Source organism: Polypterus senegalus, chromosome 7 (assembly GCF_016835505.1).
Source record: "Polypterus senegalus isolate Bchr_013 chromosome 7, ASM1683550v1, whole genome shotgun sequence".
NCBI lineage: Eukaryota > Metazoa > Chordata > Cladistia > Polypteriformes > Polypteridae > Polypterus > Polypterus senegalus.
Window position 1 is genome coordinate 6,815,011 of NC_053160.1, and position 22,520 is coordinate 6,837,530.

At 40.0% G+C, this 22,520-nt stretch overlaps 1 protein-coding gene across 3 annotated transcripts in view; it reads right to left on the reverse strand.

Moving 5' to 3' along the window:
• Positions 1–16,858: 16,858 nt before the first annotated feature.
• Positions 16,859–22,520, reverse strand: part of psip1a (PC4 and SFRS1 interacting protein 1a) — a 75,625-nt gene continuing 69,963 nt past the window's right edge. For all 3 annotated transcript variants that reach the window (XM_039758203.1, XM_039758201.1, XM_039758202.1), the window contains exons 15-16: positions 22,160–22,250; positions 16,859–18,231 (exon numbers count right to left, since the gene is read on the reverse strand). In XM_039758203.1, the coding sequence (XP_039614137.1) occupies positions 18,159–18,231; positions 22,160–22,250 (164 nt within the window). In that variant the 3' untranslated portion in view covers positions 16,859–18,158. The remainder of the gene's footprint in view (positions 18,232–22,159; positions 22,251–22,520) is intronic.

Here is a 22,520-nt window from a genome sequence, read left to right on the forward strand (position 1 = left end):
GCGTTATTCACACCAAATCACACCACCTACCAGGTCTCACGCTGGACGAAGATCTTTCTTGTCATTTACACTTCGGCAGCACAGAGAGAATCTTGTGATTCAATACAAATTGTTTTTTTTTTATTATTATAACGCCTTTCACTGGGTGCACTGAACGATTCTCAGTTAAAGTACAAGTACAGATGATAATTACTCGATACAGAACTGGCACCCATAGACGTACAGATTTGTTAAAACACCAAGAACAAGGTGTAAGCGATTTAAACATAAATAGAAAGTAACAAAAGCTATCAATTAATTAATGAGCTATGGCCAGTTGACAACAGCGGAGATTAAAACTGTAAAAGGGAAAGTCGAAAATAAAATGACGGTCCTGGCAAGCTCGGCCAACTGGCTGCCTACCTGCTCCTGGGTTTTTTTTGAGTGGAGTCTGTGCTGGCTGTCCAGTCTAATGAAAGAAACTTTCCGTCTGATGATCCCAGCACTCCTTTATCTGAGATGACTTTTCAATATGCAGAAGAGCAGCCTGGCAGTAGAGCACTGGCACCAACTGCCACATCCAGAAATCAAGAAGAGAAACAGAATAAAGGAAGGTTAGTAATGATTGATAAGTATTTGTATTACTTTTGTTTCTGTACGGGTAGCCAACAAACAGAAATGCACACCAAATAAGAAGCTCTAGTCAGGGTGTACCAGACTTAAGTGTTGAGTCCTCAGCCTGAGACTAAAGGGGCAGCTCTAATAGTAGCTGGCAGATCAGTCCACAGCTTCTGGGCATTTTCCAAAAAAAAAAAAAAAAAATATTTCTCAGTAAACAGCAATCGGCTTTACTGACTCAGACACTCACTCCATGCAAACAGCACCTGCTGATCCTGGCTTGGCTGAAGAGGAGACGCAACATCTGACACACGGCGTGAATTCTGGACTGCTGTGGAGAAGGAGTTCCCAGTCTGCTGGGCACAGAGGGCTGCTTCCCTTTGCTACATCAAACGGTGCGAGGTGGGCATCTCTGAAAAACAAGAACACAGATAACGAGCTGAACAACGAAAAGTGGCCAAATGAGAAGTGCAGCTCCATCTTTATACGCGGAGTAGAGAAAAAGGGCCAACGACTCTTCAGATAATCAATGCATCCTGCTTAAAGATTATTTATGGTTACTTTTATTTAATGTTATCAGGTTTATTTTTATTTTGTCATATAACATAATACAATGGGCATGTATGCTGTGCTGTCTGCAAGTATTTGGACCGTAACAAAACTGTTATTAGTGTAAATCTCTCAACTAAAAATACTGACTTTGAAGTAAAACAAATGATATGAGTGGTGCTTGAAAGATTGTGAACCCTTTGAATTTTCTATATTTCTGCATAAATATGACCTAAAACATCATCAGATTTTCACTCAAGTCCTAAAAGTAGATAAAGAGAAACCAGATAAACAAATGAGACAAAAATATTATACTTGGTTATTTTATTTATTAAGGAAAATGATTGAATATTACATATTTGTGAGAGGCAAAAGTATGTGAACCTTTGCTTTCAGTATCTGCTGTGATCCCCCAATAACTGCAACTAAACGTTTCCGGTAACTTCTGATCATTCCTGCACACCGGCTTAGAGGAATTTTTGCCCACTCCTCCGTACAGAACAGCTTCAACTCTGGGATGTTGGTGGGTTTCCTTCCACAACATTTCGATTGGATTAATGTCAGGACTTTGACTTGGCCATTCCAGAACATTCACTTTCTTCTTCTGTAACCATTCTTTGGTAGAACGACTTGTGTGCTTAGGGTCGTTGTCTTGCTGCATGACCCACCTTCTCTTGAGATTCACTTCATGGACAGATGTCCTGACATTTTCCTTTAGAATTCTCTGATATAATTCAGAATTCATTGTTCCATCAATGAAGACAAGCCGTCCTGGCCCAGATGCAGCACAACAGGCCCAAACCATGATACTACCACCACCATGTTTCACAGATGGGATAAGGTTCTTATGCTGGAATGCAGTGTTTTCCTTTCTCCAAACATAACACTTTTCATTTAAACCAAAAAGTTCTATTTTGATCTCATCCGTCCACAAAACATTCTTCCAATAGCCTTCTGGTTTGTCCACGTGATCTTTAGCAAACTGCAGATGAGCAGCAATGTTTTTTTTTGGAGAACAGTGGCTTTCTCCTTGCAACCCTGCCATGCACACCATTGTTGTTCAGTGTTCTCCTGATGACAGACTCATCAACATGAACATTAGCCAACGTGAGAGAGGTCTTCAGTTGAGGTCCTTTGTGACCTCGCCGACTATTACACGTGTGCCTTGCTCTTGGAGTGATCTTTGTTGGTCGACCACTCCTGGGGAGGGTAACAATGGTCTTGAATTTCCTCCATTTGTACACAATCTGTCTGACTGTGGATTGGTGGAGTCCAAACTCTTTAGAGATGGTTTTGTAACCTTTTCCAGCCTGATGAGCATCAACAACTCTTTTTGTGAGGTCCTCAGAAATCTCCTTTGTTCTTGCCATGATACACTTCCATAGACATGTGTTGTGAAGAGCAGACTTTGATAGATCCTGTTCTTGAAATAACACGGGGTGCCCACTCACAGCTGATTGGCATCCCATTGACTCGAATTTCACCTTCAAACTGACTGATCATCCGTGAGGTTCACATACCTTTGCCACTCACTAATATGTAATATTCGATCATTTTCCTCAATAAATGACCAAGTATAATATTTGTGTCTCATTTGTTTAACTGGTTTCTCTTTATCTACTTTTAGGACTTGAGTGAAAATCTGATGATGTTTTAGGTCATATTTATGCAGAAATCTAGAAAATTCTAAAGGGTTCACAAACTTTCAAGCACAACTGTATGAAAGGTACTATCTATACACTGTGTGCACAATTATTAGGCAAGTGCGTATTTTGACCATATCATAATTTTCATGCATATATTCCATCATCTCCAAGCTATATAACTTGAATGCTTATTTGATTTAAGCAGATCAGGTGACGTGTATTTGTGTAGTTAGGGAGGGTCTGGCCTAAGGAGACCAACTCTCTATATCAAGGTGTCCATAATTATTAGGCAGCTTGTTATCGTCGGGCAAAATGGGCCAAAAAAAGAGATTTAACTGACTCTGAAAAGTCAAAAATTGTAAAAAGTCTTTCAGAGGGATGCAGCACTCTCCAAATTGCTAAGATATTTGGGCGTGACCATCGAACCATCAAGTGTTTTTGTTGCAAATAGTCAACAGGGTCGCAAGAAATGTGTTGAGATAAAAAAAAAAAAAGACGCAAATTAACTGCCACAGATTAGAGAAGAATCAAACGTGAAGCAACCAGGAACTCGTTATCCTCCAGTGCTGTCGTATTCCAGAACTGCAACCTACCTGTAGTGCCCAGAAGTACAAGGTGTTCAGTGCTGAGAGACATGGCCAGGGTAAGGAGGGCTGAAACCCAACCACCACTGACCAAGACACATAAACTGAAACGTCAAGACTGGGCCAAGGAGTACTGAAGACAGATTTTTCAAAGGTTTTATGGACTGATGAGATGAGAGTCACACTTGATGGACCAGATGGATGGGTCCGTGGCTGCTGGATCAGTAACGGGCACAGAGCTCCACTTCGACTCAGACACCAGCAAGGTGGAGGTGGGGTACTGATATGGGTTGGTGTTATTAAAGATGAGCTAATTGGACCTTTTCGGGTTGAAGATGGACTCAAATTCAACTCTTAGACCCACTGCCAGTTTTTAGAAGACACTTTCTTCAAGCAGTGGAACAGGAAAAAGTCAGCATCTTTCAAGAGGACCGTGATTTTTATGCAGGACGCATCAAAGTACTCCACTGTGTAGCTAGCCAGTAAAGATGACAGAATAATGACATGGACCCCCTTCCTCGCCTCACCTAAACCCTATTGAGAACTTGTGGGCCCTTCTTAAACGGGAGATTTACAGGGAAGGAAAACCGCACACCTCTCTGAAGAGCGTCTGGGAGGCTGTGGTCGCTGCTGCACAAAAAGTTGATCTTCAACAGACCAAGAAACTGACAGATCGATGAGTGGAAGGCTTATTGCTGTTATTGAAAAGAAGGTAGGCAATATTGGTCAGAAATGCCAGAAATTATGTGTTGTTTGTTTATTATTCTCAATTTAACAGATGAAAATGAACAAGGGAGATCGGGAAAATGTACGTTTTTGATTTAATTGCATAATAACTCTACACACTAATACTTGCCTAATTGTGCACACACGTGTAATCCCCTGATAATGTTCACACTCGCATTTCCTTTGCCTAACATTCAGGTTTATTAACATTTTGGATTGACTGATGGCACTGTATTTGTTTCATATTAAAATGAATCCCAAAAATACAACTTGCCTAATAATTGTGCACACAGTGAGTGTATAATAGACAGGAAAGACACTATATGATAGACAGCTACATAGAATGACAGACAAAGGCACTATATAATCAATACATACAGGGTGGTCCAGATCTAATTATGCAGATCCAGATCGTCTCGAAGACTTTGATTTATGTGGGGACGATTCCAGTTCGGCACGAAGGCGATTCTTCATGTTGTCACTTCGCACACTTCTGGTGATTTTCTATGTAATAAACTTAATAAGTTATAGCATAATGAAAATGGTATAATTAGATCAATATATATAGATATAAATGTGAAAGGCTATATGATAGATATGAAAGGTACACTATAACACCGATACATACATAGAGAGATTTGAAAGGCACTACAGGTAAAATTCTGTTACAACGAACTGCCAGGGACCTAAAAAATATTTTGTTGTAATGAGATTCTGTATTTGCCACTATAGGGTGGTCCAGATCTAATTATGCAATTTCCATTACGCTAGAACTTAAGTTTATTACATAGAAAATCACCCGAAAAATCCCGGACCATCGAGAAGTGTGCGAAGTGACGACATGAAGAATCGTCCCCACATAAATCAAAGTCATCCAGACGATCTGGATCTGCAGAATTAGATCTGGACCACCCTGTAAAGTGCTTTTTTTTAACTTGCGTCCAGGCGTTTGCAATCATTCCATTACCTTCTTTCATGTTAATTTTAACCTGCTCCTGCCTACAAGTTATGCTGACGAAAATGTTTTTCAGCATTTCCTTGCGATAATACACTTTCAAGGTGCTAATGATCCCCAAATCCAATGGCTGAAGCACTGCTGTGCAACTGGGTGGGAGGAATTCAAAGCGAACATTTTATATATAAATGTGGAGGCATGTTGTGGGCAGCGCAGTTATCAATCAGAAGCCGAATCACCCTTTTCCTCTTCCTATTGTGAGGGTTCTGAACTCTTTTGGGATCCCTAAATGGGGTGACATGCCGAAGTGCGCCCCGAAGCGCAATTTCTGCGGCTGTGGAAGATTGTTTGTCCGTTGCCAAGGCAGGGCAACAGCAGGCTCACAACACTGCAGTGAAGCAACACCGAAGCAAATCCTAGAAGGTCGGGGTCGCACTATAAGTTCCTGTCTTGCACCCCAAAACACGAGGCTGAGTCTCAATACTTTAGCAAAACCAGCTTTATTCAGCTTGAACCTGGAACAGTACAGTTATTTATTACAGCGCGATCTGCCGCACTTCTATACACAGACACAGCAGTCAGGCAAGGTTGTGACCAGGTTGGTGGCCAAGTAATCCTGTGCCCTGCATTTATAATGTTCCTTGCATCACCCATCAAGATCTTTTCTGTTTGCTTAATAATAATAATAATAATAATAATAATAAATTTGTTATATTGCACTTCAAATCTCAAAGTGCTACAGAGTAAAAACAAAAATAATAAAACAAGAAAATCTATGTATACTTTAACAAAAAATCTTTCTAAAAAGATGAGTTTTTAGATTCTGTTTAAAACCATCGGTCGACTGTGGGGCTCTCAGGTAGTCAGGGAGGACGTTCCACAGTCTCGGCGCCACAGATGACAAAGCCCCGTCACCCATACTGCGAAGGGACTTGGAGAGTGTTAGTGTGTACAGAGCGAGAGTGCGTGAGGAGGTATGAGGGGTAAGGAGTTCCCGTAAGTAAAGGGGGGCATGTCCATAAATGCACTGATGGGTGAGGAGAACGACCCTGCACTCTATTCTAAGTGGGACAGGGAGCCAGTGAAGGGTTTTCAGGTTTGGGGTGATATGGTCATGCGCTTTCGCACCCTCATCAGGATCCTGGCAGCACAATTTTGAATATACTGGAGTCTCTGAATACTCTTGCCAGGAATCCCGATGAGGAGCGCATTACAGTAATCCAGCCTGGAGGAGACAAAGGCATGGACGAGCTTCTCTGCATCTTCCAGGGTGAGAGTTGGTCGGAGTTTAGCGATATTCGTGAGGTGGTAGAAGGAAGACTTACAGAGGTGTTTGATGTGGGCGTCAAAGGTGAGTTGAGGGTCCATTTTAACACCCAGATTGGAGACAGATGTGGAAAGGGGAATGTTTTGGCCAGCGAAGGTGATACTGGTGATGGTAGAAGAGCGGAGATGGTGTGATGTGCCAACTAAGATGGCTTCTGTTTTGGATCTGTTTAGCTGAAGAAAATTGAGCCTCATCCACGCCTCTATCTCCTCCAGGCAGGTAGTCAATGTAGATATTGGCAGAGGAGCAGTAGAGGAGGTGATGGTAGTCCTGAGGTAAAGCTGAGTGTCATCAGCATAGCAGTGAAAAGATAAACCATGTCTGCTAATGACATTTCCAAGGGGGAGCATGTAGATGGTAAAAAGGATGGGGCCTAGCACAGAGCCCTATGGGACACCACAGGTGACGTTGTGGGTATGAGATTTTGCGCTGCCCAGGACGACGCGCTCAGTTCTGTCGGTCAGGTAAGATGTGAACCAATTGTGAACATTTCCAGAGAGTCCAATGGTGTATTTCAGGCGGTGAAGGAGAATGTTGTGGTCTATTGTGTCAAAAGCAGCTGCCAGGTCAAGGAGGATGAGTAAAGAAGGGGAACCAGTATCTGCTGTCATCAGAAGATCATTGGTGACCCTGACCAGGGCTGTTTCGGTGCTATGGCCAGGGCGAAACCAGACTGAAACTTTTCAAACAGATTATTCAGTTTGAGGTGGTCATGAAGTTGAATTGCAACTATTTTTTCCAGAACTTTAGAGGGAAATAGAAGATTGGAGATGGGCCTATAATTGGAGAGAACTTCAGAATCCAGGGTGGGTTTTTTTCAGTAGGGGGTCTGATGACAGCAGTTTTTAGTGAAGAAGGAATACGGCCAGCCAGAAGGGACTGGTTTATGATCCTGGTGATAAGTGGAGAGACGGCAGAGACGTTGGCCCTCAGTAAAGCTGAGGGGAAAGGGTCCAGGGAACTGGTAGACAGTTTAATTTTCCTCATGACGTCCTCCACCTCTTCCCGTGTGGCAACAGAGAAGGAGCAAAGGGGCTGGACAGTCTCAGACAGTAGGTAGACAGTTTCAGGATATCCGTGGTGGAGAGGTGTAAGCGGATGTTATCAACTTTTTGTTTGAAGAAATTTATGTGCATATTGCACCTCTCATCGGTGGCCTCAGAGTAGGCAGGTGAAGGAGGTTTGAGAAGTTGATTTATAGTTGAAAAAAGTTTTTTGGGGTTCCTAGAACTGTTGCTGATGATGGTGGAATAGAACCTGGACCGTGCAACCTTCAGAGCTTCTGCATACGCCCTTGTGTTCTCTATAAGCCTGTTTGTGGACCGTCAGCCCAGAGGCCTTGAACCGCCAAGGACACGGCCAGCCGTCTTCATTTTTCGCAGTTCACAGGTGTACCAAGGAGCCGAGCACGAGAATGACACGGACCTGGATGTTAAGGGGGCATGGAAGTCCAGGAGACTGCTCAGGGACTACTTTGGCGGAGAGATGCAGCAGAGTGGTGAGCCATTGAAAAGATAAACAGTCTTCCACAGATGCAGTGATAGCACATCGGGACGCTCTTTGGCGTGCTGTCCCGTTGAGGTCCCAAGAGAGTTTAGAAACCTCACATTTTCTTGAATGAGTGCCGCATTAATAGGAATGTTTCTTGATGGAGCTTCACTGACCCACATGAAAACTGCCTTTTCAACGTCTTCAAATGCAGCAGTTGGCATACATTGCGATCCAACATTTTTCTTCTTTATTTGCTTGGTCTTTCAAGAAAGTTGACAGCGTCAATGGCGAAATTCCAAATTCACTGGCAACATCTTTTTTTCTTTTTGCCGCAATCGACAGCTGCAAAAATGTAAAGTTGCTTTTTTCTAGTATGAACTGTTGGCGTTTTTTTGTGTCTGCCGTTGCTATAGGAGGGTGACAATGAGTTCAATTCCAATGGATGTTTTTTTAAAATGTTGACAAGCGATAAGCAAAACTGAAAACCACTGAAAACAAACAGCAAAAAAAAGAAGAAATCGTTGTGCACAACTGAACTGCGGCCGCAGAACTAACTGCTCTGTGGGTGATTCATTCAGGCATTCCAAGGTCTTTTGGTCACTTCATTGTAATGAAAGTATCTGCTGAATGTACTTCGTAGTAACGAGATTTCTAAAGACTTGCGTCATATGGGGAAACTGTCAGGACCATAAAAATACTTCGTTGTAATGAAAATTTTGTTGTAAAAGATATTTGTTGTAACGGAATTTTACCTATACTGTATATGATAGATAGATATGAGAGGCACTATATGATAGATAGACAGATAGAGTTAAAGGCACTATAACAGAGAGAGAGACAGATAGATAGAAAATGTACTATATAGATAGATACATAGATATGAGAGGCACTATACAGGGAGTGCAGAATTATTAGGCAAGTTGTATTTTTGAGGATTAATTTTAATATGGAACAAACACAGTGCTATCAGTCAATCCAAAATGTTAATAAACCTGAAACCTGAATGTTTCACAACGGAAATGTGAGTGTGAACATCATCAGGGGAATACATATGCGCACAATTATTAGGCAACTATTAGTGTGCAGATTTATTATGCAACTAAAGGAAAATGAAAATTTTCCCATCTCACTTGTTTATTTTCATCTGTTATAGTGAGAATAATAAACAAACACCTCAAAATTTACAAATAAACATCTCTGACATTTCAAAAAATAAATCAATCAATCAATGACCAATATAGCCACCCTTCTTTCCAATAACAGTCATAAGCCTTTCCATTCATGGAGTCTGTCAGTTTCTTGATCTGTTGACGATCAGCTTTTGTGGAGCAGTGACTACAGCCTCCCAGACACTCTTCAGAGAGGTGTATTGTTTTTCTCCCCGTAAATCTAGCGTTTAAGAAGTGCCCACAAGTTCTCGATAGGGTTTAGGTCAGATGAGGAAGGGGGCCATGTCATTATTCCTTCATCTTTAAGGCCTTTACTGGCTGGCCACGCAGTGGAGAACTTCGATGCAAGTGATGGAGCATTGGCCTGCATAAAAATCATGGTCTTTTCCTGTATCACTGTTTGAAGAAAGTGTCTTGAAAAACTGGCAGTAGGTTTGGGAGTTGATTTTGAGTTCATCTTCAATGCAAAAGGTCCAACTAGCTCATCTTTAAAAATACCAGCTCATACCAGTACCCCACCTCCACGTTGGAGTGGAGCTCTGTGCCCATTACTGATCCACAGGTCCATCCATCTGGTCCATCAAGAGTCACTCTCATCTCATCGGTCCATAAAACCTTTGAAAAAATCTGTCTTCAGATATTTCTTGGCCCAGTTTTGACGTTTCAACTTATGTTTCTTGTTCAGTGGTGGTTGGGTTTCAGCCCTCCTTACCTTGGCCATGTCTTTGAGCACTGAACACCTTGTACTTCTGGGCACTCCAGGTAGGTTGCAGCTCTGGAATATGAAAGTACTGGAGGATAATGGGTTCCTGGTAGCTTCACGTTTGATTCTTCTCAAATCTTTGGCAGCTAATTTGTGTCTTTTGTTCTCAACACGTTTCTTGCGACCCTGTTGACTATTTGCAACAAAATGTTTGATGGTTCTGTGATCACACACCAATATCTTAGCAATTCCAAAAGGGCTGCATCCCTCTGAAAGACTTTTACAATTTTTGACTTTTCAGAGTCAGTTAAATCTCTTTTTTGGCCCATTTTGCCTGAGGAAAACTAGCTGCCTAATAATTCTGCACACCTTGATATAGGGTGTTGATCTCCTTAGGCCACACCCTCCCTCATTACACAAATACACATCACCTGACGTGCTTAAATCCAATAAGCATTCAAGTTAATACAGCTTGGAGTTGGAATATACGCATAAAAATGATGATATGGTCAAAATACTCACTTGCCTAATAATTGTGCACAGTGTATAATAAATAGATAGATAGATAAGAGAGGCACTATAACAGATAAGAAAGGCACTATATGATAGATATGAGAGGCACTATAACAGATAAGAAAGGCACTATATGATAGATAGATATGAGAGGCACTATATAATAAATAGATAGATAAAGAAAGGCACTATATGATAGATAGACAGAGTTAAAGGCACTATAACAGAGAGAGAGACAGATAGATAGAAAATGTACTTTATGATAGATAGATAGATAGATAGATACATAGATATGAGAGGCACTATAACAGATAAGAAAGGCACTATATGATAGATAGATATGACAGGCACTATATAATAAATAGATAGATAAAGAAAGGCACTATATGATTGATAGATACACAGATGGACAGAGACACACCATATGATAAGTAAAGGCACTATTTGTCCCCAGAGGGAAATGTTTTTTTTTTCAGAAGCTCTTTAAATAAATAAAAAGAAAACCAGGGTGGAATATGAAGCTTCTGTAAAAATATACAAGTATAGCAGTAGTGTGTACTTTCAGCATTAACACAAGGCTATTTACATATACTGTATATATAAAAAAAATAATGAATTGGGAAATTCAGTACTTCTTATATGTACTTACAGTAATCGGAGGATTGTCTGCTTTGTGGATCCTTGGCCAGGTTGTGTTGCCATATCATCAAGTCACACGCGATTCACCTGATAAAGGCCTACAGGTGCTGTTAGCAAAACAGGCCACCATGAGGTGACAAAATCAGAGAAATGTCAATTTTGAGACTGTGCAAAAAGTTTGGTACCTTATTAAAATGAAAGAATACACAGGAGATCTCAACAATTCTAAACAGCCTGGCACACCAAGGAAGAAACCTGAAGTGGGTGACAGGAAGAATACTTTAAATTGTAAAGAATAACGCCTTTTCAACTGTCACTCAGATCAGAAACCCTCTCCAGGATGCAAGTGTAGCTGGCTGTGTGCAAGAAGACCATAAAGGGAAGACTACACAAGCATAAACACTGGGGGAGAGAGAGGGTTGGAGGTTCACCACAAGGTGCAGACCATTGGATTAGCCTTAAGAACAGGAATGGCAAGTTGCAGTTAGTGGAGTACAACGTCAAAGAACCTGTACAGTCTTGGAACACATGAGATAAAGCGTCCCCTGTACCACAGTGATGGAATGAGATAAGAGTGGAGAAAGAAAAGAAAAGGCACAACCTCAAAACCTTAAACGTTAACACATCCTCAATCAAAAATGGCAGAGGTAGTGTTGTGGATTAAGCATGTATAGCTACAGAAGGAACTGCCCCACTTGTATTTACTGACGTGGTAACTGCTAAAAAAAACATTGCTAGTTCTGAGGTGTATGTAGACATCTTGTCACCTAAATACAACACAATCGAATCAAACTCATTGGACTGCACTTTATACTGCTTCTGAACGATGACCCAAAACATACTACTAAAGCAAATTGAGATCCTCAAGGCCAATAGCTGGAATATTTCTGAATGGTGGGGTCAATAACCTGAACTAAATCTGATTGAGCAAGCAGTATCATCATCGTCATTATCATTTCAGCCCTCAAAATAAGCAGGAACTGAAGATGACAGCAGTACATGTCAACTCAACATCTGGTGATATCTACAAGGTTCAGACTTCAGTTACTCAATGACTGCAAAGATTTAAAACCAAGTATTAAATACGACAATTTTATTTAAAACTAGGGGCCCCCTGCTCGCCAACCACGGGCAGGTGCTACACGCTAGCCTCTTTGCAGTTCTGTCGTTCGCGTATGGGGATGTGGATGTACAATTTAAACAGATTTGTTATTTTTATGGGAATTGTTACATATGCATAATAAAACTATTTACAATGACAGTGAGTAAATAATCATAGTAAAACATAATAATTTGAAAGAAAATTATGTTTGATGAAGCGTTAGAGGTATTCGTTGCGTTGTACGTTTTCATTCAGTTTGGCTTTGAAATTAACAGGCAAATACTTTTTAAACTTACACTTTTAATGTAAAACCTTAGTAAAAACAATTTTTGAATGAAGTTTTCGTCAATATCGCATTGAATTTTGGTTCCATGTTTGGAGTTACATTGTGACAACACAACTTATAACTGCCTGTGAGTGAATATCATTTCTTTCTCTCTAATAAATAAACCAACTTTTTCAAATATTAGTCCTTGTGATTTGTTAATTGTCCTTGCCAAAGCTATTCTAACAGGAAACTGTTAACGTTTTAATACGAATGGCATATCAAGATCTCCTTTGGTGTCTCATGATAGATGGACTACATTACCTTTCTTGTCTCTTGTTAAAATTTTACATGTCAGAATTGTACGACAGCATCGTCTATTGATACGCATTTAACCAGTTTGCTGTGTAACAGATCGACAATTTTCACGTTAATTTGTTTGACTTCATCGTTTCTCGTTGCTAGGATTGCCTGTGTACTTATTTCTTCTGTTGATAAACCTTCAGGATGAAATTCTTCAATAAGATTTGGACATAATAAGTCTTCTTTTATTGGGAACTTAAAAGTGAGGAAAACGTTAAAATTTATTAGCGCTGAGAGAGCAGGAAATGTGTCCGACAAAAGCATTCACACGAATGACAGGTGAGAGGACAGCGGGCGTGGGCCAAGACCCGGAAATGGCGAGAGGAGGGTGGGACTTGAAAAAAATCTCTTGGCAATAGTCTCATCTCAAGATTTTCTTTCATAATAGAGAGATAATATTAGAATAGCATAATAATATACTAATTTTTGTCTTCCTTCTTCCATATCTTTCTGTCTTCATCATCTTGCTCTGTCACACTAATCACCTGTATGTCCTCACTCACCACATCCATAAACCTTCTCTTAGGCCTTCCTCTTCTCCCCTTCCCTGTCAGCTTTATCCTTATCACCCTTCTCCCAATACACTCCTCATCTCTCCTCTGCACATGTCCAAACCAACGAATAAAAACCTCACATAAAATCTCTGCACTTTTAGGCTTAGGATTTATTTATTTATATATATATATATATATATATATATATATATATCATATCATCATATATATTCATATATACACACACACACACACAAAGAGAGAGAGGATATCTATATTTTATATACTGTACATTACACATACACAGTGTAAAGAAAGCTTCCCAGCTGTCTGAAAGGAAAGAACCAGGGGTAACTAGCTTGCATGGGGCAGTACCTCCTCTGGGAAGTTACAGGGCACCCCTCTGGCTTGCTACGGAGTCACAAGTTTGCAGCATGGAAGCTCAACTCTGCTGGAGCACACAGAGAACAGCTGTGCCATCCTCATCCACACCAAGGAGGAGATTGTGGAACAACTGGAGCACTTCTGTTTCGTAAAAGGGGGTCACCTCACTCCATTCAGGGAGCCCAAGTCAGAAGGTGGAGGACACAGCTTGTGGGAGAAGTGCAAGCAGACAAGAGAGGGAGAGGAAGAAACGTCTTGTGGCTATTGTGCTTGTTGTACTGTGCTGCATAGGTGGGAAACGCGACAAAAGTGTTCCCCACAGCTGAATAAACGTGTTGTGCTGAACTTGTGTCTGTTGTGACACCTACAGGTAACAATATTGTAGTGGTGCTACACAATTAACATTGTTGTAAATGTATTTCGTGCTGTTTCATAGTGTTGTCCTGTTCACATGGTCTGTGTGTCTATGTAAATATGGTCCCCTGCAAACAAAGGGGGAAGGATAACACTATGGAACCATGGTCCCTCATGATAATTTGTCCTGTCAATCCAATCACTTGCATCCAAGTCATTAACTATTTAAACAAGAGCACAAAAAGAAAAAAAATCCTGTTCTACTATACTGACACTTCATTGCAGAGCCAGGAGAAAGCACCAATCCACATCAGTTTCACCTTTTTCTGCTTGTCACTTTCAACACCTGACAACTTCACCTTTGCAATGCAAAACTTCTGGACTACAGCAACGCACCAAAGATAAGTAAGTTGAATCATCATTTTCATCCATATGTAATTGTCGCCGGACACTTTTCCAGCTGATCAAGGTTCACAAACATTATTCATCTCCCATTTAATCTCCTGGACTTTTATGTGTGTTTCGTGTTTTCCGTGTGTCTTACTGATTTCCTGTTCAGAGTGAGGTCAAGGGAAGGTTTATGTTGTATATAAGTTCTTTTGCTGCACCTTGTACATTCCACCAATCACCACTTTTGGGGTTTAGTGTTATGTCAGGGCTGGCTGAGGTGTCAGATATATGTATGTACGTATGTATAAATATTTTGTTTGGAGTTTGTTTAATTTCTTTTCTTAACATATACTCACTTTATTATTTTACATATTGTTTGTCTTTTGGCTTATCTTTGATCGTTGATTGGGGAAATTTATTTCGAATAAGTATGGCTTGTCGCATCTAACGTTCAACTTGCCAGGCCATGGGTCTTGGTGGTGTAGCTGCTGTTCAGGGAGAGAGAGTCGGCCATTACATTATTATATTAAGAAAAGTTTTCCTTTGTGTCTGCGATATTCAGTCTTGACCACTCCCCTCCACCCGTCTCGCCCAATCGTTACTCCCACTTCGCACATCCTCTCTCCATCCCACCTCGTGACACCCTCAGTGCTGCTAACTCGCCCCTTCAATGCAGTTGTTTATAATTGCAAGGCAGAAAAGCAAATGATCTATTCAGGAAGGTTGAATTTTATATTGTGATAAATAAAGAGCTGCAAGAGCTGATTTAGGACATCAAAAAAAAGAAAATGAACAAAAAAGAGCTGCATATAATAAAAATCAAGAACAAAGAGAAACGTCCAATAAATGAGAAAGAGAAAAACATCCTGAACAATAAGCAAACAGAAATGCAAAAATGCAATGTTTATAGAATGTAAGTTAGAGGATAAAGTAATTCATAATATTGTTTTTGATGAGGCGTTAATGTAATTTTATATTTACTTTTCATTACGCATTATTTTTTTTTTACTATGTTTTATTATTCATTGGTATTTAAAATTGACAGTTGTAGTGAAAAGCTCAAGTAACTGATTTTCTATTTATAATAACTAAAGGACCAAACCGCCCTCCTCCCACACTCTTCTATATACCGTCTCTAACACAGGGGCACCCTGATGCCCTTTGAGCGCCTCCGCCAGAAGATATCTGGGGACAAAAACAACGGGGATTGGCAAACAAAGCGAGTTTTTGTTTGGACCTTTTAACTTATATATATATATATATATAAAAAAACAAAAAAAACCCACTTAATTACATGTCTTTACTGACAAAAATGTTTTTCCTTTTTAATGCTAACCCTGATGTAAATATTTGTAATATATGCACACTTAAAGACGTCATCATGGCGTTGTTTAACAATATTAATTTAATAAATTAAGCAATGTTCCTAACTGTCAGACTGTTTTGTGATTTTTAACTCAATATAGTTATGAAAAAACTACATTCTTATATTTAAGTCATAGCAAAATATTTCATATAATTGACTTTACAATGTTTTCATTATTCATTAAAACAGTTATATTGAAGATGGACATTTTTAAAATGACTTAAATCTAAATGATGCAATTTTATGTACTAAAACTTTTAATTACCTAGTATATATAAAAATGTTAAGGGTTGTCCTTCTTAATGAAGAGTTTATAACATGATACATGTAACACGGCCCAAGAACTAAACAGAGCTTTGGGTCCTTCTCAGGGGAAGGAGCAGCACAGTTACATGCCCTGGCTGATAGGAAAACAGTGGCGTGGGCACACAGCATTGCCAACAGGAAAAGAACAGCGGTGACCTCTGCCCAACAATGAAGCATATATTGCACAGGTTGACTGATCATTGTTATTGCAAATACAAGACTTGCACTCCGAGCACAACAGGATGTCAGACATGACCAAAGAATTGGAGGTACTGGCTTTCTCCATCGCATTCTTGTCCTAGAGTGTATATAACCACAGAGAACTTCAGTTTCTGTAATACATCTTTGCCTGAAGAAGGGGCCTGAGTTGCCTCGAAAGCTTGCATATTGTAATCCTTTCAGTTCGCCAATAAAAGGTGTCATTTTGCTTGGCTTTTCTCTACTTTCATAATGGCTAACATGGCACAACACCCTAGTACTCCACCACATTAGGGGGCTTAAAAGAACAGAACAACAATGTGAGCATGCCGCAAGGCTGACAGCAGAAAAGAAATGTGGCGACATCTGAAGCACATTGCACGGGCTGAGTGCTCATTTCCATGTCAAACACAAGTGCAAAAAGGTGGCCTTACACATCGTTAGGGTATGACAAAGGTGGAGGCATGCTGGGGGACTGCGTTTCGTGAGAAGCGCAAGAATGAATGTTTTGCTGAGGACTGGATTTCTGAGTGTTTTCTCGTATGTGTATCTTAGGTCTATAATACCACCCAAAAGTTATCACAGTGACTCAATAGACAGGATTAAACCATAAACTTGCCAATTCAACATCTTGGGCCACTAGGAAACATTGCTTATCATTAAAACTTATAAACAAGACCAGGTTTGAAAGGTACATGAAAGTACAAAGGAAGAAATTATGATACACCAAAACAAGATTATGTAATCACGGTTTTATTACTAGAAGCAAAAGAAACATAGCAGATTAAGACAGGCATAAAATACCCCAAAGCAGATCAGGTATTATTTACACAGACTTGTCTGCTAATTTTTCCAAGCCCTGCCAAAACAACAAAACTAGAGAGGAAAAAAAAATAACCTGCAGGAATTGGCAGGGGTACCGAAACATGCTTTAAAAGGAAATAATTGGCACTGTCCCTTCGACTTCACTCAAATTATATAAAAAGCTTCTTGTACTGTATATTAAGAGCAGTAGTTCTAAGAAATATGTACATCTATACTAAGAGAAAACACAAACACACAAATAGACAAAACCGTTCCTGTTAAATTTGTTCTTTAAAAATACAAAAATAAACCACAGATGTACCTCATTACAAACATTAGCACTCTGGCATGAAGCCTAATATGGTAAGTTACATCACAGATCATTCAACAAAACTTGGCTATGCAGATGCAGTACCCGGTACAGGATAGCAAAGCGATGGTTATTCAATTCCACCTTCTTCATTCACATGTATAGCATAGCTTTCTCAAATTTGTAAAAGTAGGGGATGCCAGAAACCTCCCATGAGAACCATCAGCCTTCTTTAAGGTCTTATCCCGGGTTTAGTCTCAACCGCAGCCAAAAATACAAGACCCTGCATAGCAAAGGTAACAACAAAACATAGAAGCTTAAAACTAAGCTGCAGAACATGAAAACATTTTAAATCACTTTAAACAAAGAGACAACATTAATTAAAAAAAAAAAAAAAAAAAAGTTCAGTTTTCTAACAGTATTACACCTACAAAACAGAATTATGAGGTTTAATTTTGCTTAAGGAGCTTTAGTACTTGCAGATCACCTCTGACATGTCAACCTTAAAACCAAAGAAGCGGAAGCTGAAAGGCCGCCAAATGACATTTTGAATGGTAGCTTGTTTCAAGATCCATGACAACTGAGACTCTTAAGTAAAAGCATTAAGAATCCAGAGACCAACAGCACATGTCAGAATTTATAAGAAAACTGAACACTTAAAATAAAAAAAAAAAAAAAACAGCCAGTTTTAAAACACATTTTAATATAAAATAGACATGGTTTAAAACCTTGATTTACATATTTTTGGCTTTCTATCAAATATGGGCATGTATTACCACTCAATGTGAAATGTTTTGAAAATAGGTCCAATATAAAAAAAATAATAAAAAAAAAAAAACCACATTGGTGTCATTCGCTTCTCTGATGAAGCAATGAACTCCCATAAGGGCATCTGTTAGGATCTTCAAACACTGTGTTCATTTTTAATTTACTGATGCAGCTTCAGTGCCTTTTTGCTGCTTTTCAGAGGACTCTTCAGCCTGCATCTTCCCAGCACTGGAAAACAAAGCATAGAACATTAATGACTAGGCGGTAAAGTACCTTTCAGCACAACATTTGTAAAAGCGTGTTGTCCGATACATGTATTTAAATGTATTAATGTAGCAGTTTTATACAGACTGTCTTACAAATCACTGTTGCATCAACTCTTTTCAGGGCTGATGTCAACTTTTGTCAAAAGAAAGCCGCCAATGGTAACCAACTGTAAAATGTGACAAAACCAACCATTATGTTTTTACTTTGAGCCTCGTTGCTAGAAGGAAAGTTAGCTTCATTGGTTTTGACTGAGATTTCCTGCACTCCCATGAGTAGCGAAGCACAAACAGCAGCAAAAATGACTCTGACACTTGGCAAAAGCTCAAAGTGGATGTGTAAAGCAGAATATTCCGGGGACAATGTTTTGCCTATTCTCTCTGAACTGGACCAAGACTTGATTTTTGATACAAGCGATTGAAGACAAATGTGATGTTCTGGCTTCAGCTGATTGGTCCCCAACTATTCATGGTGCTGAACAGGTTCAAGTAACTGACATGCCTATGGCACTGTTTGCCTGGGAGGACTGCCACTTGACAATGATAAGAAGTAGAAACCAGATTGCAATAAACACAGTGATCACTGCTGCTGCCCTAGCCACGCAAAGACAGCCTGGCAGCAAGCCTGCCACACATTCTTGGCAAACTGGCAGCCACAGCATGCAACAACAGACGTTTCTTGTTGAATTCTGTGGGAAGCCATTGCTTTTCCGAAAGCTATTTTTTGGAAAAAATATTCAGCCCTCAAAGAGTTAAGAGAAAAATGTGGAAACCAAAGAAACATACAAATTAATTATTCCTTAGGAGATACATCACAATGTAGGTGAATCCCAAATATTTAACATGGTACAAAATGGACAGAACACCACTGCAAAGTCCAGAGAAGAGCAATGAGGCCGATTCCACAGTTACAAGGCTTGAGTCATAAGGTGCGACTAAAAGAGCTAAGCATTTTCAGTTCAAGCAAAATATGATTAAGAGGTGATACAAGTTGTTTGCATGTTCTCCCCGTGTCTGTGTGGGCTCCCTCCGGGTGCTCCGGTTTCCTCCCACAGTCCAAAGATATGCAGGTTAGGTGCATTGCCGATCCTAAATTGTGTGTGCTTGGTGTGTGTGCGTGTGTGCCCTGCGGTGGGCTGGCGCCCTGCCCATTGTTTGTTCGCTGCCTTGCGCCCTGTGTTGGCTGGGATTGGCTCCAGCAGACCCCCATGACCCTGTAGTTAGGCTATAGCGGGTTGGATAATGGATGGATGGTGACACAAGTTTTTAAGAAGTGTTGTGGTGGATGGCTGGACGCCTGGAGAATGGAAGGACCAGAAGAGAAGCAGTACCTCCCCTGGAACACAAGAAGGCAGCCAGCCACCCGGGTGGGTGTCAGGGCCACAGGAACACAGCTTGGAAGCTCAACCTTGTGGGGACCCATGACCACCACCAGAGGGTACCTGGATGAGTCAGAAGCCATGGTATGCAACACTTCTGCCACACCAGGAAGTGCTGCCGGACCAGGAAGCAGGTACACCCGGAGTGCTTCCAGGTGCCCATGCAGCACATCCACCACACCAGGAAGTGCTGCAGGAAGGTCATCAGGGAGCACATCCAGGGGCATTATAAAAGGGGCTACCACACTCCATTCAGGGAGTTGGGTGGAAGAGGACGGTGCTTGCGAGTGAAGGAGTAGAGGCGACAGAAGACTTGGGAAAAGAAAAAGGAAGGACTGAGCATTTATTGTGGGATGGTGCACTGTGTGTGAAGAAGAAAATAAAAAGCATGAACTTATGTTAAGTGTGGCACTTGTGTCTGTCTGAGCCGGGTTAAGCGCTGGTATAGTACCATCTACTGTCACAGTGTTTAAAGTTATGAAGGGAATTAGTAGAGTAGATGGAAATGGACTTTAAAATGAGTTTAACAAGAACACGAGGGCACAGTTGGAAACCTGTGAAGGATAAATTTCACACAAACTTTGGGAAGTTTTTCTTTACACAAAGAACCACAGACACGTGGAATAAGCTACCAAGTAATGTGGTAGATAGACTACTTTAGGGATTTTCAAAACTCAACTTGATGTTGTAATTCTGGAATAAATTAAGTGAACAGGATTGGCAAGCTCTGTTGGGCTGAATGGCCTGTTCTCATCTAGACTGTTCTAATGTTCTATTAAATGAGAAGGAGCAAATGACGCAGTCAACAGTTAAAGAAGAGGTTATATCATAAATGGGGAAGAACATTAAATGCAAGGAATCAAAAACCCACAGCAGTGGTAGGGTGCCAGCCTCTAGGGTGAGTATGAAAGAAACTGTACATGCCCTTTCAATAACTGGGTCCAAAAGCAGTAGGTGCAAGTGCTACAATAGTTTGGAGATTATATATATATATATATATATACATACACACACACACACACACACACACATATACATACATATACATACACACACACACAATTTATGAAAAGAAGGCATTGTATAGAATGCCAAGGCAATATATAGAACTCCTGCCGTTTTTGAACAAAGTATGAAATATCCAAATTATTTTAATATTATATATACTTTCCCTAGGCATTGTATGTAATACCTAGGCATTACATAGAATGGCAAATGCTATTTAGGCAAAGTATTAAAAGAGAGTCATGGAAAGACGTATACGAAAAAGAAAGAAATACAAAGTATAGGAATTTCTTATTGAGGAAAACAAGAGAAAATAAAATATGAATCTACTTGTTGCAACAAGGAAAAAAAATTTATTTTAAATTGCACTTAATTGTCTTTCACGCAAAAAAGTAAAACTTGAAAAGAGAGTCATGAAAAGGCCTTCATTAAAAATTGCATAAATGAAAATATCAAATAAAATAGACAACTTTCTTACTGAAAAAAACGATTGAAAAAATTTACCTACCTCGTTATTTTATAATTTGCCAGTTTTGTCTTTTGGCATTGCATAGAATGCCTAGGAAATGTGTGAAATATTTATCATTTCATTGCTTGACGTCCAGTATTCAGCATTCTATATATTGCCTAGGTATTCTATACAATGCCTGCTTTTCAAACATTGCCGGTAACATATATAGTGTAACAAAAGGTGCTATATTGGTGCCTGACCTGACACAGAAAGGAGGCACACTGATAAAACAAATGTTTTATTTCTATTTCTTCGCTTGTGGGCAACGCCTTTCCCGTCCCCACAGTCACAACTCAGTCCCAAAAACACAGCACCAAAATTAATTCTTTTTTCTTCTTCTTTCTCCACCACTCCTCTCCAGAAAGGTTTGTCTCCCTCCTCAAGTTCCCAAGTGGTGGCTGCTGGCTCCTTTTATAAGGCACCCAAGAAGTGCTCCAGGTGCTTGATTGCCTATTTCTAGATGCACCTCTGGGTGTTGTGAAAACACTGCCATATAAGTGCTCAGCAGCTCCTGCTGCATCACCTCCTGCGGATCCCAACAGGGCTGCACTAAACTCCAGCTCCCATAAAGCCCTGCAGGAGTCCAAGGCACCGTTGGGGGAGGTATTGGGTAGCCCACGTTTGCTCCACCTGGAACATATACTGAAAGGGCATCTTGGGCAGGCAAGGGCCTTGGCCGTCACCGATATATATTTTTAAATCAATATATTCATTGGAAAGCGTCACGGCTTTTATAAACTATATTTTTATAGTAAATAGCATTAATGGCTCTGGATTTCTAAATTGACAAAACTGTAAAGTAAATAGGTGTTCTCTGGGCCATAACACAAGTCATTTTTACTGACTGAACCAAAAGCCTTAAAATGTTCTTTTAGCCAGTAAAATACCACACTCTCGGCCACTGCAAATTTCTTATAGTAGAAGTAGAATATTTTCATAATTGTTTGATTTTTTACACTTGAGGTAAAATATAATCAAATTCAAACTTGATATCTTACCTCTCCTCCTTGTCACCGGATGCCTCTTTATCTTGGTCCTGCTGTGTAGGACCCGTTTCCCCAGTTGTATCTCCATTTACTGTCTTAGAATCTACATATTAAAAATGCAGTAAGACAAAAAAAAAAATTAATAAGGGAAACATTACAAATAATTCCTCAGTGGTCAGAATGATGTTGTAATAGTATGGTTCCAAGTAAGTGTTTCCGTTTAATCTTGTACCTGTCGAGAACACCACAATTAGACCCTTATTGTGTAAAGTTAAAATTTAATTATACAGTCTGTTCATGAGGGAACAATAAATTTTCTTCATGTAGTGTCATTTTAAGATTACAGTGTATCTGACAATTGGTTGCAGTATAT